Genomic DNA, 14,257 nt, shown 5'->3' on the forward strand with positions numbered 1-14,257 from the left:
ACGTCTGTGTCCGGTTACTTTTCCATTCATCATTCTTCAGTTTTCTTGACTGTATTTTGTGTAAACTCTGTAGAAAGTCATGGTCAGAACTGTAAGCCATTTCAGTACAATTTATCAAAAACAGTCAATTGTTTTGTAGTCGTATGTTGCATTGTTTTCTGTTAATATTAATTTCCTTGTGTGAAATTTGCTCCCCCCCCCCTCTCCTACCCCCTGACACCTCCACCCACCCACCTCATACCTCTTTACTCCCCCCCACAGGAGTACATTCTCACCTTGTATTCCAGGCTTTTTTTCTTTCCTTTTTTTCCAGTGTATATATATTGTCTTGATAGTATCTGTCAATGGATTTGTCTACAAATTTTCCATTGACAGTTCATTTTCTATGGGTTCTTCTACATGCTTGATTAAAGTGAGAATTACACTTACAACCACAGTTTGTTGTCTCCTGAAAGACTAGTATCCAGATTACCATTCTGGGCTTTGTGTAGAGGAGAAAGTCCTGGCCTATCTGCTGTGGCTGTGGCTGAGACTTAAACCAATGGAACTCGGAGTTTTCTCGCTGCTAGATGGGTGTGCTATTGTCTTGGCTACTACCCCACACACATTATGTATATGTGTGTATGTATGTATGTATGTATATATAAAATTTATAATTTTGTATATATTACATACATACATATATATATACATATTTTTTTCTTTTAATATTTTTTTTAATATATTACGTACATACATACATACGTATCAGATTCATTCCTACTTTATATTGTGTGTGTTTTGTGTTTGTAGGCTGTAGCCCCTGCATTCAATCATTCTTAGCTAAGGTGTGGTCTTTTATGTGCATCACTCTCTTACCCTACCACCATTTTGGCAACAGTACTATATTCATGTGGTAGTGCATGATGGGTAAATTCAGGTTCTGTAAATGTAACCTACCAGTGCTAGATTTCTGGGTCTGGGGTTATTAGTTAGTTGCTTCGTGTTGGTGGTTTTGTAGCAATTATTGTAGTAGACAATGGTGTTTTGTTCTGATGTTGTTTGTTGGGTTTTTTTTATGATTTTGTTCCTATGTTATTGTCATAGGTAAATCATAAAATTGCATTGTCTATTTTTCAGGATTTTTTAATGATTTTAAGAAAGGAATTGTTGTGAAAGATAAAATTGTATTATTATTATTTTTTTTTATCACTTACTGGTTGTGAGGAATGGTTGATTGTTTGCTGATACATTATTCAACAATGATTTGTCTTCCAGTTTTGCAATGGTTTTTACTTGTGTCCTGACATTTACAAGTCTTCTTTGTGTATGTTAGCACTTCACTGTTACGTTGTAGCTGCTGGGTTTTTTTTTTAATTATTTTATTTTATATATATATATATATATATATATTTTTTTTTTTTTTTTTTTTTTTTTTTTTTTAGGCATGTTACTTGGATATTTGTGTGTCACAACATAAGACAGAGAACAGATTATGTGTGTGTGTGTTTGTGTGTGTGTGTGTATGTGTGTGCAGCATTTATGACAAAGTTTGTATGTCTGTGTATATGGCATTTATGACAAAGACATTGACATGAAAAGATCAGTGGTTTCCTCTCACTCACTGTTCACCATCCCACTGCTTGTTGATTGACACACATGGTTATTATTTTGTTTTCAATTATTTTATACATATGATTATTTTCCACCTTGTCTCTGCTGTATTATTTTCAGTTGAAACCCCCCCACCCCCCACCCCATCCAAAAAAAAAAGAGAAAGAAACAAAAAGTAGGTCTGTCTTAACTGAAGACTTTACAGTTAATTTTATCTGCAGCTTTAGCTGTGTCTGCTGGTGTTTTAACATCTCTGTATTCTTTCCATTGCAGTCTAGTCTCAGCCGTTTTGCACATGCAATGACGGAGATGATCAAGTATTTTGGGGTATGTAGAAAAAGTGTGTGTGTGTGTGTGTGTGTGTGTGTGTGTGTGTGTGTGTGTGTGTGTGTGTCTCTCTCTCTGTCTCTCTTTCTCTCTCTCTCTGTGTTTGTGTAGGTGTGTGTATTGCATGCAGTGCACATGCGTTCCATTCTCCTCCTGTCTCTGTCTGTCCCATTTCTGTGTGAAGGCATAGAGACAACGATGGTATGTTTCCTGACACTGCCAACTACAAGAAAAAAAAAGACAGAAAATAACTTCCCGAGGAGTCTGTTCTTACCAAGTTTCATCTCCATCCTGCAGTTTTTTTCAGCTAACTCAGACAAAGAGTGAAAGTCTAAGGCCACTGTGAAATGAAATGTCATGATCTGGAATCTGAGTTAAAGCTGTATCTTGCACATGTTACTCTTTGAGACTTTCTATGTGGTTGGAACCAGGGATGACAAGCCTGATGAAGTAAAGAACACTATTTCTTTTTTCAACAGTTTGTGATTTTTAGTTCATTGGTCTTGTGTGTGAAAAAAAAACAGACCAAGACACTTATCATTTCCTTAATCTTAGGTTTTGATTCTTTTCCTTGGTTTGAACTGGGGCTGGGGTGGGGGGGGGGGGGGGATAATAAAACAACAGCAAAAACTTAGAAATAGGGAAGGAGAAAATTGCAACAAATAACAATGGTTTCTGAAAGCAATCAGCAAACACACACATTATCCATGCATGTAACAACTCAATCTTGCAGTTAAGCACATATGCACGAGCACACACACACATATGTTAACAGGGTGATGATATTTTAATTGGGAAGCACTTGTTTCTCTCTGAAAAAAGATTTTGTTGGGAGGGGAAGAGGGGTGGGGTTGGGTGGAGGGGATTTATTTCTATTTTTTTACATTGTTTAGTGGAAGGCAATACTATACATGATATGGTGTGTGTTTGTTGACCTCTACAATCAACTGTTACTGAGCAGTAGTCTAAAGAAAAAAAAGCAAATTCCATTTCAAATCTCCCCCACACCCCTATTCCCCCTTCGCACTAAAAAGTCAGTTGCATGAATTTTCTTTATTTTTTATGTAGTGTGTGTACAATATGTTTCCTCTTACACTGCCAAAGGTTTCAGTATAGAGTGTATAAACAAAGCGCTCAGTTACTTTTTGTTGGGGAATTTTTCTACCAAAAAACATGTTTCCTGGCGGGCCAGACTAAGAGGGGCGTCTTTTCACTGTTAGCCGCGCGAAATTTGGCCAAACAGAGCAAACCATAGGCCTAGTTTGCATCAGTTTGACATGGTAAGTATATGTAAACACCAAACATGGAGTATAATACAAACTCCTCCTTTTCCTGATATGTTTCTCTGCTGTGTAGAGATCTGTGTATATGAGAGTGAATAAAAGCACTCAGCTTTCCTGTGATTTTCAGATCCTCATGGACCAAGCTCACAGATCAGTGATCAAGAATCTCAGTTCTTTCATCAAAAAGTAAGGCACCTCCATTCCATCAGTCATGTTTTATGGTAATCATTGTGTGTATCATTCCTATTCATCGATTTAAGCATATTGGTTCTTTTCCATATAAATTAAGGGATCAAGCACTGGGGTGTTATTGTTTTCAGGTAATTGAATTTGATGGGACTAAAAAAGATATTAAAAAAAAAAAAACATAGAGGGAAAGAAAGATTGGCAATTTTTTGTTTCTATATTGTTTGGATTTACTAGAATTAAATAACCAGTATCAACTCTTGGTCTGCAAGCTTTCGTCTTGTTTTCATCTTGTCTGTTACTTACAGTACTTGTGAGTTTATTGCTGTGCTAATTAGCTAGCTAGTTGCTGGTTAAATCCGCCATTCTTGTCTGTGTGTTGCTTGTATGGATGAGGAGATATGAAGTGCACATTGATATCCAATCGAAAAAAAAGACACTGAAAGTTTGTGGGAGGTGAGGTATAAGTACAAAATGTGAATTACATACACACTGCTTAGGAATGCAGGTAAAGGAATTCATAATGTAAAGGGGGTTCCATTGATGTCTGATGTCATTATCTTTTAATTGTTGTAAGACCAGCGGAAGAATAATGAGTAAGAATTTGCCATTAAAGTTATACTTCTTTTTATGCGGTATATACATTTATTTGTTTGTACTATTTTTTTACTTTGTATACATATATATTAATTTTTAAAGGATTTTTTTTTTATAATGATGGTTAATACACATGCATCAGCCATTATAGTTTTTTTATGAGTAAGATTTTGTTTATAAGTGATATTGCTTTTTATGTTGTATATTGATTTTTTTATAACTTTTTTGTTGTTGTTGTTGTTGTATATTGAATTTTAAAGGATTCTGTCATTGTGATGGATAGTGATAGTGATGGTTGATATGTATGCATCAGTCATATTTTTTTATGAGTAAGATTTTGCCATAAAAGTGATACTTCTTTTTATGCTGTATATTGATTAAAAAAAACCCCGACAACTTTTTATGTTGTATATTATTTTTATTATAAAAGGATTTTTTTTTAGTGATGGTATCCTTACATATTTTTCCCCTTTTATTTGCTTTATCATAAGTATGTATGTTGATCTTTCATAAGAATATATGTTGATCAGCACAATTTTCATGCAGGGACATACGTAAAATGAAGGAAATGCGGAAGCAGTTTGAGAAGATCAGCGATGACCTGGACGGTGCCTTGATACGCAACTCCAATGCCCTGCGAACCAAGCCACAGGAGTGCAAGGAGGCCTTCAATGACCTGACCACCATGAAGAGATGCTTCGCTCACACTTCTTTGGATTATGTGTTTGAGGTGGGTTATCATCCTCTTCTGATCTTTTGGAGGTTTTTTTGTTTGTTTTATGAAAAGTATAATCAGTGGCAGAATTGGTTTTGTTGACTTTAGATCCCATGTTAACTAGTGATCATGGTTTGAGGCACTTTTCAGCGTGGTGTTGTGTCCTTGGAAAGGCACTTTACCCCGATTTTCCTCACTCCGTCCAGGTGTGAATGGGTTCCTGACTTTGATTTGGGAAGGTGAAAACATCAGCAGGAGAAGATTGGGCCCCTCCTCCATGTGCCGAGCTCTAGACACGGAGTGATGTGGATTCACTGCCCTGATGACTATAAAAGGCTGTGGGACCTTCAACAACTCTTTAGGTTCACCTCTTTGTATCCTCCAGTGAATTAACAAAGAAATAAGGTATTGTGTCTCATTTGTTTAACTTGATGGGTGCAATAGCCAAATGGTTAAAGTGTTGGACTTTCAATCTGAGGGTCCCGGATTCGAATCACGGTGACGGCACCTGGTGGGTAACGGGTGGAGATTTTTACTATCTCCCAGGTCAGCATATGTGCAGACCTGCAAGTGCCTGAACCCCCTTTGTGTGTATACGCAAGCAGAAGATCAAATATGCATGTTAAAGATCCTGTAATCCATGTCGGCGTTCGGTGGGTTATGGAAACAAGAACATACCCAGCATGCACACCCTCGAAAGCGGGGTATGGCTGCCTACATGGCTAGTTAAAAACGGTCATACACGTAAAAGCCCACTCACGTATATATGAGTGAACGTGGGAGTTGCAGCCCACGAATGCAGAAGAAGAGGAAGAAGAAGAAGATTCGTTTAACTTGTATATTATGCTTATTTAGGGGAGAAGGGGAATCAGTGCAGCTTGAAGTCAGTATGAGAAGTACACATACAGATAACAACAATGTAATGGAGTCTGGGACAAAATCAGTGGGACAAGTTGGAAATATATGTGGCGTGCATGTCTGTGTGGGTTTCTGAATATCTTAGAGTGCATATTATGTGTGCGTGTGTGTACATATGCACTTGTCTATGTGTGCACTTGTTGTTTTGTGTGTTTGTATGCATGTGAAAGTCAGAGAGTCAGTTGAGTACTTTCTAGAATGATGTTCAGTCTTACATGCAGAACATATATGCAGTTTGAAAAAAAACATTTTTAAAAAGAGTACTGGGAGGATTCTACTTCATAACAGTAAATGAGGCAGTTGTGGAGAATGTAGTTTGCTGGGTATTGGGAATGGGATGACCTGATTTTCAGGTAAACAAACTCAAACCATCATTGAATAAAGCTGCACTTGTGCAGCTGAAAAATTTCCGTTGTAAATGGAATCAAGGTTGAGTTAACTGCAGCAGGGGACACAGCAGCAAGCATCTTGGACTAACAAATGGGAGTTAATGTTATGAAACCTCATCTGCAGCCTACCTGTTAGAAAGCCAAAGGGGTTTTTCAGCCTGAACAGAGAAAGGTGTGCTGAGGGTTGAGACGTGAAAACAGTGCAGTCATGTGTCAGTCACTTCACAGATGGAGATGTGTTGCATGTAAATGCAGACCAGCAGTGTGGTTGACTGTATCCTGGGGCAGGGGTGAGGGCCTGTTTGATGCATGAGTGTCACAGTTTATGGTCCATTTTTCTCTTCTTTTTTCCCCCTTCTAACCTGTGGGTTCAAAATGCTCCATTTTGTTCATGCATTTTGAGATGACCGTTTTTAATAGAGTGTTTATTTGTTTTATTTTATTTTGTCTTATTTTTTCATTATCCACCTTTTTATTTTATTTGATTTCATTTATCTACGTATCAATGTAATCTTTTTTCACCTTGTCAAAATATTTTTTGTTTTATTTTATTTATTGTTTTTATTATCTACCATTTTAGTTTATTTCATTTTATTTATTTATGTATCAGTGTAATGTTGTTGTTTTTTCACCTGGTGCATTCCTGTAGCTTTTGTTTTTGTGTTAAGTCCTGCATTCAGCATTGGGTCTTTGTGTCGGTCAGGCTTCTGCCCACACTATTCATCCCTTGCCTTTTTTTCATTTTTCAGAGTTTTTAAATGAGATGATGTGTAGTATATATAGGTCACCCTGTACACTTTGACGGCTCCTTCAAATTGAAACTGATGATAAAATTTGCGGTAATGTCCCTGTTTTTCTGTCTCTGTCTCTCCCTCCCTCTCTCTTGCTCAGTCTCACACACACACACACACACACAGACACACACACACACACACACACACACACACACACACACACACACACACACACACTCACTCACTCACTCACTCACTCACTCACTCACTCTCTCTTACTTTTTTACACTAATATTCACATGCACTCCTTTATCCACTACTTGACTCCTTTCCGTCCAAAAACACTTCTAGTGAATAGACGTTAAACTGAAGATAAAACACACACACAACACACACACAAAAGCATGCCCATAATTATGTAAATAATGGGTTTCTTATGCTGTCCTCAATCTCACAAAACTGGTTTCTTTTGTTTCAGGTCAACGTTTTACACTCCAAGAAAAGATTTGAGGTTCTGGACACTGTGAGTATCTTTGTGTGTTGCTGTGATAAGTGCAGGACTGCTGATTTGTTTCTTCTCTTTTTTCCTTTTTTTCCTACAGCATTGTCTGCGTGTATACCTCTGTTTTTCACTCTCTCTCTCTCTCCCTCTGTCTCAACTCATGTCTTGTCTTCTTCTACTCAGTTTCTCTGTCTGTCACACTGACACACACACACACACACACACACACACACACACACACACACAATGTTCTCATAAGTAATAAATGCACACTCTGTCTGTCACACTGACATACTTACACACACACACACATACACACACACACACACACACACACACACACACACACACACACACACGCACACACACACACAATGTTCTCACAAGTAATAAATGCACACTCCACACACACACACACACAACACACACACACACACGTATACACACACATATACACACGCACACATGCACGCATGCACACACATACATATACACAGTCATTCACACATTCACACACTCACATACACACACACACACACACACACACACACACACACACACACACACACACACACACACACACACAGGTGTGCATACTTACACACATGTGTACGCACGCACTCTTACACAAACCAGGATTTCAAGATGTGAAGTTGTGTTTGTGTCCCAACCGTTTCAGAAGACAGTAATCAGTACCTCCATTCGTTTCTTTTTTTCTTTTTTTTTTAACCACTTATGTTCTTTTTTTTTCTTTTGGAATTGTAGTTGCTCAATTTTATTTGTATTCACCATGAATAAAGCAGCCTGCTAACCTGTTCATTGATAAAGGAGGTTATGGTTTGATAATGGTTACTTAATTTCTGTAATGTCTTTTCATGTAAAATATGATCAGCTGCACTGTACACTGTAAAAATCAGTTTGTAAAACATTCATTTGAACACTAGAATGACAACTTTTGCGATCCTGCACAGACATCCAACAAAACACTTTACAGTAATTCATGTATGTACACTAAAACACTTCACAGTAATTCATGTATGCACACACATTAAAAAAAAAAAAAAATCAAGCAGAACAGAACACTCAACATGATTATGTAATAGGCAGGACGGATAGAAGCCTGGGCAATGTAATATGGAAGACAGGCTGTTGCCCATGCAGCTTGTCCCCCCTCTCCACCTTGCTGACAGATCCAAAGGAACAGCAAGGCTGTTAAGTTTTGGTGCCATCACGGCCGCAGGAGCTGCCAAAAAGTGACAAAGTTTGCCATCCAACCACCTTAGGGGCCCCACACCGGATTTTCTGTCAGGATTTACTCCCTTAGCTAGGTGGCCGCAGGTAGCTCTCCAGAGCTGGCGCCCTTTGATGGGTCATTTAATTCCACCAGGGTGTCTAGCCACCCTCCTCACCATCCTCCTGAGAGGACTGGTGGGGGTGCTGGTTTAGTCGCCAGCAATTCGACCCTGTGACAGGTAGCACTGGGATACAGGTTACCAGTAGCAGATATATCTATCTGACCTGACCATGATTATACCTAGGTTTTGAAAAGGTTGTATTTAATTTGATGACAGTACCAATTCAGCAGGATGCAAATTCATGAGAGTGGTTCTTGGGAGCAGGGAGGTAACTTGTGTGTCACACAGTGATCAATGTTATCTTCCCCAATGGTTTGTTTCAGATGCTGTCATTCATGCATGCACAGAGCACATTCTTCCACCAAGGCCATGACCTCTTTACTGACCTTGACCCTCATGTGAAGGACATTCGTATACAGGTAAGCTGTTCACTGACGTAGGTTTTCCCTGTTCCCCCTGCCTCCCACATTGTTGGTTTTCCCTGTTCCCTTATCTCCCACATTGTTGGTTTTCCCTGTTCCCCCTACCTCCCACATTGTTGGTTTTCCCTGTTCCCCTACCACCCACATTGCTTTCCCTGTTCCCCTATCTGCCACATTGTTTTCCTGTTCCCTTATCTCCCACATTGTTTTCCTCGTTCCCCTATCTCCCACATTGTTTTCCCTGTTCCCCTATCTCCCACATTGTTTTCATTGTTCCCCTATCTCCCACATTGTTTTCCCTGTTCCCCTATCTCCCACATTGTTTTCCCTGATCCCCTATCTCCCACATTGTTTTCCTCGTTCCCCTATCTCCCACATTGTTTTCCCTGTTCCCCCTACCTCCCACATTGTTGTTTTTCCGTGTTCCCCTACCACCCACATTGTTTTCCCTGTTCCCCTATCTCCCACATTGTTTTCCTGTTCCCCCTATCTCCCACATTGTTTTCCTGTTCCCCTATCTCCCACATTGTTTTCCTGTTCCCCCTATCTCCCACATTGTTTTCCCTGTTCCCCTATCTCCCACATTGTTTTCCCTGTTCCCCCTACCTCCCACATTGTTGGTTTTCCCTGTTTCCCCTATCCCCCACATTGTTGATTTCCCTGTTCCCCCTACCTCCCACATTGTTGGTTTTCCCTGTTTCCCCTATCTCCCACATTGTTGATTTCCCTGTTCCCCCTACCTCCCACATTGTTTTCCATGGGTGGCACCGAACTGTTGCGATGCAATACAATACGATACATTGCAACACAGCTCACAGTGATGGCGAGGTGTGTGTTGCGCAGGTGGAGGAGCTGAGTGAGAAAGCCAGAGAGGAGCGGAAGGAGATGGAAGAGAGGCACACACTGGTGCAGAAGGTCAGTGCTACCTGTGACACTGTCTTGTCTTGTGTCTGTGCTTTGGTTATTTGTTGTTATCTTGACTCTGTCTGTCTTGTGTCTGTTCTTTGGTTGTTTGTTGTTCTCATGACTCTGTCTGTCTTGTGTCTGTGCTTTGGTTGTTTGTTGTTCTCTTGACTCTGTCTGTCTTGTGTCTGTGCTTTGGTTGTTTGTTGTTCTCTTGACTCTGTCTGTCTTGTGTCTGTGCTTTGGTTGTTTGTTGTTCACTTGACTCTGTCTTGTGTCTGTTCTTTGGTTGTTTGTTGTTCACTTGACTCTGTCTGTCTTGTGTCTGTGCTTTGGTTGTTTGTTGTTCTCTTGACTCTGTCTGTCTTGTGTCTGTGCTTTGGTTGTTTGTTGTTCTCTTGACTCTGTCTTGTGTCTGTGCTTTGGTTGTTTGTTGTTCACTTGACTCTGTCTTGTGTCTGTGCTTTGGTTGTTTGTTGTTCTCTTGACTGTCTTGTGTCTGTGCTTTGGTTGTTTGTTGTTCTCTTGACTCTGTCTTGTGTCTGTGCTTTAGTTGTTTGTTGTTCTCTTGACTCGGTCTTGTGTCTGTGCTTTGGTTGTTTGTTGTTCTCTTGACTCTGTCTGTCTTGTGTCTGTGCTTTGGTTATTTGTTGTTCTCTTGACTCTGTCTTGTGTCTGTGCTTTGGTTGTTTGTTGTTCTCTTGACTCTGTCTGTCTTGTGTCTGTGCTTTGGTTGTTTGTTGTTCTCTTGACTCTGTCTTGTGTCTGTGCTTTGGTTGTTTGTTGTTCTCTTGACTCTGTCTTGTGTCTGTGCTTTGGTTGTTTGTTGTTCTCTTGACTCGGTCTTGTGTCTGTGCTTTGGTTGTTTGTTGTTCTCTTGACTCTGTCTGTCTTGTGTCTGTGCTTTGGTTATTTGTTGTTCTCTTGACTCTGTCTTGTGTCTGTGCTTTGGTTGTTTGTTGTTCTCTTGACTCTGTCTGTCTTGTGTCTGTGCTTTGGTTGTTTGTTGTTCTCTTGACTCTGTCTTGTGTCTGTGCTTTGGTTGTTTGTTGTTCTCTTGACTCTGTCTTGTGTCTGTGCTTTGGTTGTTTGTTGTTCTCTTGACTCTGTCTGTCTTGTGTCTGTGCTTTGGTTGTTTGTTGTTCACTTAACTCTGTCTGTCTTGTGTCTGTGCTTTGGTTGTTTGTTGTTCTCTTGACTGTCTTGTGTCTGTGCTTTGGTTGTTTGTTGTTCTCTTCACTCTGTCTTGTGTCGGTGCTTTGGTTGTTTGTTGTTCTCTTGACTCTGTCTGTCTTGTGTCTGTGCTTTGGTTGTTTGTTGTTCTCTTGACTCTGTCTGTCTTGTGTCTGTGCTTTGGTTGTTTGTTGTTCTCTTGACTCTGTCTTGTGTCTGTGCTTTGGTTGTTTGTTGTTCTCTTGACTCTGTCTTGTGTCTGTGCTTTGGTTGTTTGTTGTTCTCTTGACTCTGTCTGTCTTGTGTCTGTGCTTTGGTTGTTTGTTGTTCTCTTGACTCTGTCTTGTGTCTGTGCTTTGGTTGTTTGTTGTTCTCTTGACTCTGTCTGTCTTGTGTCTGTGCTTTGGTTGTTTGTTGTTCTCTTGACTCTGTCTTGTGTCTGTGCTTTGGTTGTTTGTTGTTCTCTTGACTCTGTCTTGTGTCTGTGCTTTGGTTGTTTGTTGTTCTCTTGACTCTGTCTGTCTTGTGTCTGTGCTTTGGTTGTTTGTTGTTCTCTTCACTCTGTCTTGTGTCGGTGCTTTGGTTGTTTGTTGTTCTCTTGACTCTGTCTGTCTTGTGTCTGTGCTTTGGTTGTTTGTTGTTCTCTTGACTCTGTCTGTCTTGTGTCTGTGCTTTGGTTGTTTGTTGTTCTCTTGACTCTGTCTTGTGTCTGTGCTTTGGTTGTTTGTTGTTCTCTTGACTCTGTCTGTCTTGTGTCTGTGCTTTGGTTGTTTGTTGTTCTCTTGACTCTGTCTGTCTTGTGTCTGTGCTTTGGTTGTTTGTTGTTCTCTTGACTCTGTCTTGTGTCTGTGCTTTGGTTGTTTGTTGTTCTCTTGACTCTGTCTGTCTTGTGTCTGTGCTTTGGTTGTTTGTTGTTCTCTTGACTCTGTCTTGTGTCTGTGCTTTGGTTGTTTGTTGTTCTCTTGACTCTGTCTGTCTTGTGTCTGTGCTTTGGTTGTTTGTTGTTCTCTTGACTCTGTCTTGTGTCTGTGCTTTGGTTGTTTGTTGTTCTCTTGACTCTGTCTTGTGTCTGTGCTTTGGTTGTTTGTTGTTCTCATGACTCTGTCTGTCTTGTGTCTGTGCTTTGGTTGTTTGTTGTTCTCTTGACTCTGTCTGTCTTGTGTCTGTGCTTTGGTTGTTTGTTGTTCTCTTGACTCTGTCTTGTGTCTGTGCTTTGGTTGTTTGTTGTTCTCTTGACTCTGTCTGTCTTGTGTCTGTGCTTTGGTTGTTTGTTGTTCTCTTGACTCTGCCTTGTGTCTGTGCTTTGGTTGTTTGTTGTTCTCTTGACTCTGTCTGTCTTGTGTCTGTGCTTTGGTTGTTTGTTGTTCTCTTGACTCTGTCTTGTGTCTGTGCTTTGGTTGTTTGTTGTTCTCTTGACTGTCTTGGGTCTGTGCTTTGGTTGTTTGTTGTTCTCTTGACTCTGTCTTGTGTCTGTGCTTTGGTTGTTTGTTGTTCTCTTGACTCTGTCTTGTGTCTGTGCTTTGGTTGGTTGTTGTTCTCTTGACTCTGTCTGTCTTGTGTCTGTGCTTTGGTTGTTTGTTGTTCTCTTGACTCTGTCTTGTGTCTGTGCTTTGGTTGTTTGTTGTTCTCTTGACTCTGTCTGTCTTGTGTCTGTGCTTTGGTTGTTTGTTGTTCTCTTGACTCTGTCTTGTGTCTGTGCTTTGGTTGTTTGTTGTTCTCTTGACTCTGTCTTGTGTCTGTTCTTTGGTTGTTTGTTGTTCTCTTGACTCTGTCTGTCTTGTGTCTGTGCTTTGGTTGTTTGTTGTTCTCTTGACTCTGTCTGTCTTGTGTCTGTGCTTTGGTTGTTTGTTGTTCTCTTGACTCTGTCTGTCTTGTGTCTGTGCTTTGGTTGTTTGTTGTTCTCTTGACTCTGTCTGTCTTGTGTCTGTGCTTTGGTTGTTTGTTGTTCTCTTGACTCTGTCTTGTGTCTGTGCTTTGGTTGGTTGTTGTTCTCTTGACTCTGTCTTGTGTCTGTGCTTTGGTTGTTTGTTGTTCTCTTGACTCTGTCTGTCTTGTGTCGGTGCTTTGGTTGTTTGTTGTTCTCTTGACTCTGTCTTGTGTCTGTGCTTTGGTTGGTTGTTGTTCTCTTGACTGTCTTGGGTCTGTGCTTTGGTTGTTTGTTGTTCTCTTGACTCTGTCTTGTGTCTGTGCTTTGGTTGGTTGTTGTTCTCTTGACTCTGTCTTGTGTCTGTGCTTTGGTTGTTTGTTGTTCTCTTGACTGTCTTGGGTCTGTGCTTTGGTTGTTTGTTGTTCTCTTAACTCTGTCTGTCTTGTGTCTGTGCTTTGGTTGTTTGTTGTTCTCTTGACTCTGTCTTGTGTCTGTGCTTTGGTTGTTTGTTGTTCTCTTGACTCTGTCTTGTGTCTGTGCTTTGGTTGGTTGTTGTTCTATTGACTCTGTCTTGTGTCTGTGCTTTGGTTGGTTGTTGTTCTATTGACTCTGTCTGTCTTGTGTCTGTGCTTTGGTTGGTTGTTGTTCTATTGACTCTGTCTTGTGTCTGTGCTTTGGTTGGTTGTTGTTCTATTGACTCTGTCTGTCTTGTGTCTGTGCTTTGGTTGGTTGTTGTTCTATTGACTCTGTCTGCTTTGTGTCTGTTGTTTTTTGCTTGTTTGACTGTCTGTCTTGTGTCATGTGCCACAGTGTGGTTTGCTTGTGGTTTGTTGCTGCTTGCTTGATACTTTTTGTTTGATGATGTTGCTGATTGTTCATGACTCGTGTGTCCGATACATAGATGTGTGTATTAACTCTTGAGTTGTCCATATGTGTTTGCATGTGTGTGTGTGAGGGTGTGTGCATGGCAGTGTGCATGTCTGTAGGACAAGTGGACTTGGTGTGGTGTGTGTGTGTGTGTGTGTGTGTGTGTGTGTGTGTGTGTGTGTGTGTGAGAGAGAAACTTGAACTTGAACATTGACTTTTTCTCATCATCTTATAAATTGTAAAAACCATAGTGAGCAGGATGATCCTGTCCAGCTGTCATCTTTAACAATGCTTATGATCATGTGGCACTGGATTCCAAATCCTTTTTTTTCCTGTCCACAAAATATATTTCCAGCTGTTTTAAGCTGACAGTGATTACTCTCACTTCTTTTTTCTTTTTTTTTCTTTTTCAAAATAGATATTTTT

At 40.1% G+C, this 14,257-nt stretch overlaps 1 protein-coding gene across 4 annotated transcripts in view; it reads left to right on the plus strand.

The window, feature by feature from the left end:
* LOC143287659 (arf-GAP with coiled-coil, ANK repeat and PH domain-containing protein 2-like) overlaps positions 1-14,257 on the plus strand; it is a 108,444-nt gene that overhangs the window by 16,210 nt on the left and 77,977 nt on the right. For all 4 annotated transcript variants that reach the window (XM_076595813.1, XM_076595814.1, XM_076595816.1 and 1 more), the window contains 6 exons: positions 1,867-1,920; positions 3,331-3,389; positions 4,533-4,716; positions 7,221-7,265; positions 8,923-9,018; positions 9,865-9,936. In XM_076595813.1, coding sequence (XP_076451928.1) covers positions 1,867-1,920; positions 3,331-3,389; positions 4,533-4,716; positions 7,221-7,265; positions 8,923-9,018; positions 9,865-9,936 — 510 coding nt within the window. The remainder of the gene's footprint in view (positions 1-1,866; positions 1,921-3,330; positions 3,390-4,532; positions 4,717-7,220; positions 7,266-8,922; positions 9,019-9,864; positions 9,937-14,257) is intronic.

The sequence above is a fragment of the Babylonia areolata genome, chromosome 11 (assembly GCF_041734735.1).
Source record: "Babylonia areolata isolate BAREFJ2019XMU chromosome 11, ASM4173473v1, whole genome shotgun sequence".
NCBI lineage: Eukaryota > Metazoa > Mollusca > Gastropoda > Neogastropoda > Buccinidae > Babylonia > Babylonia areolata.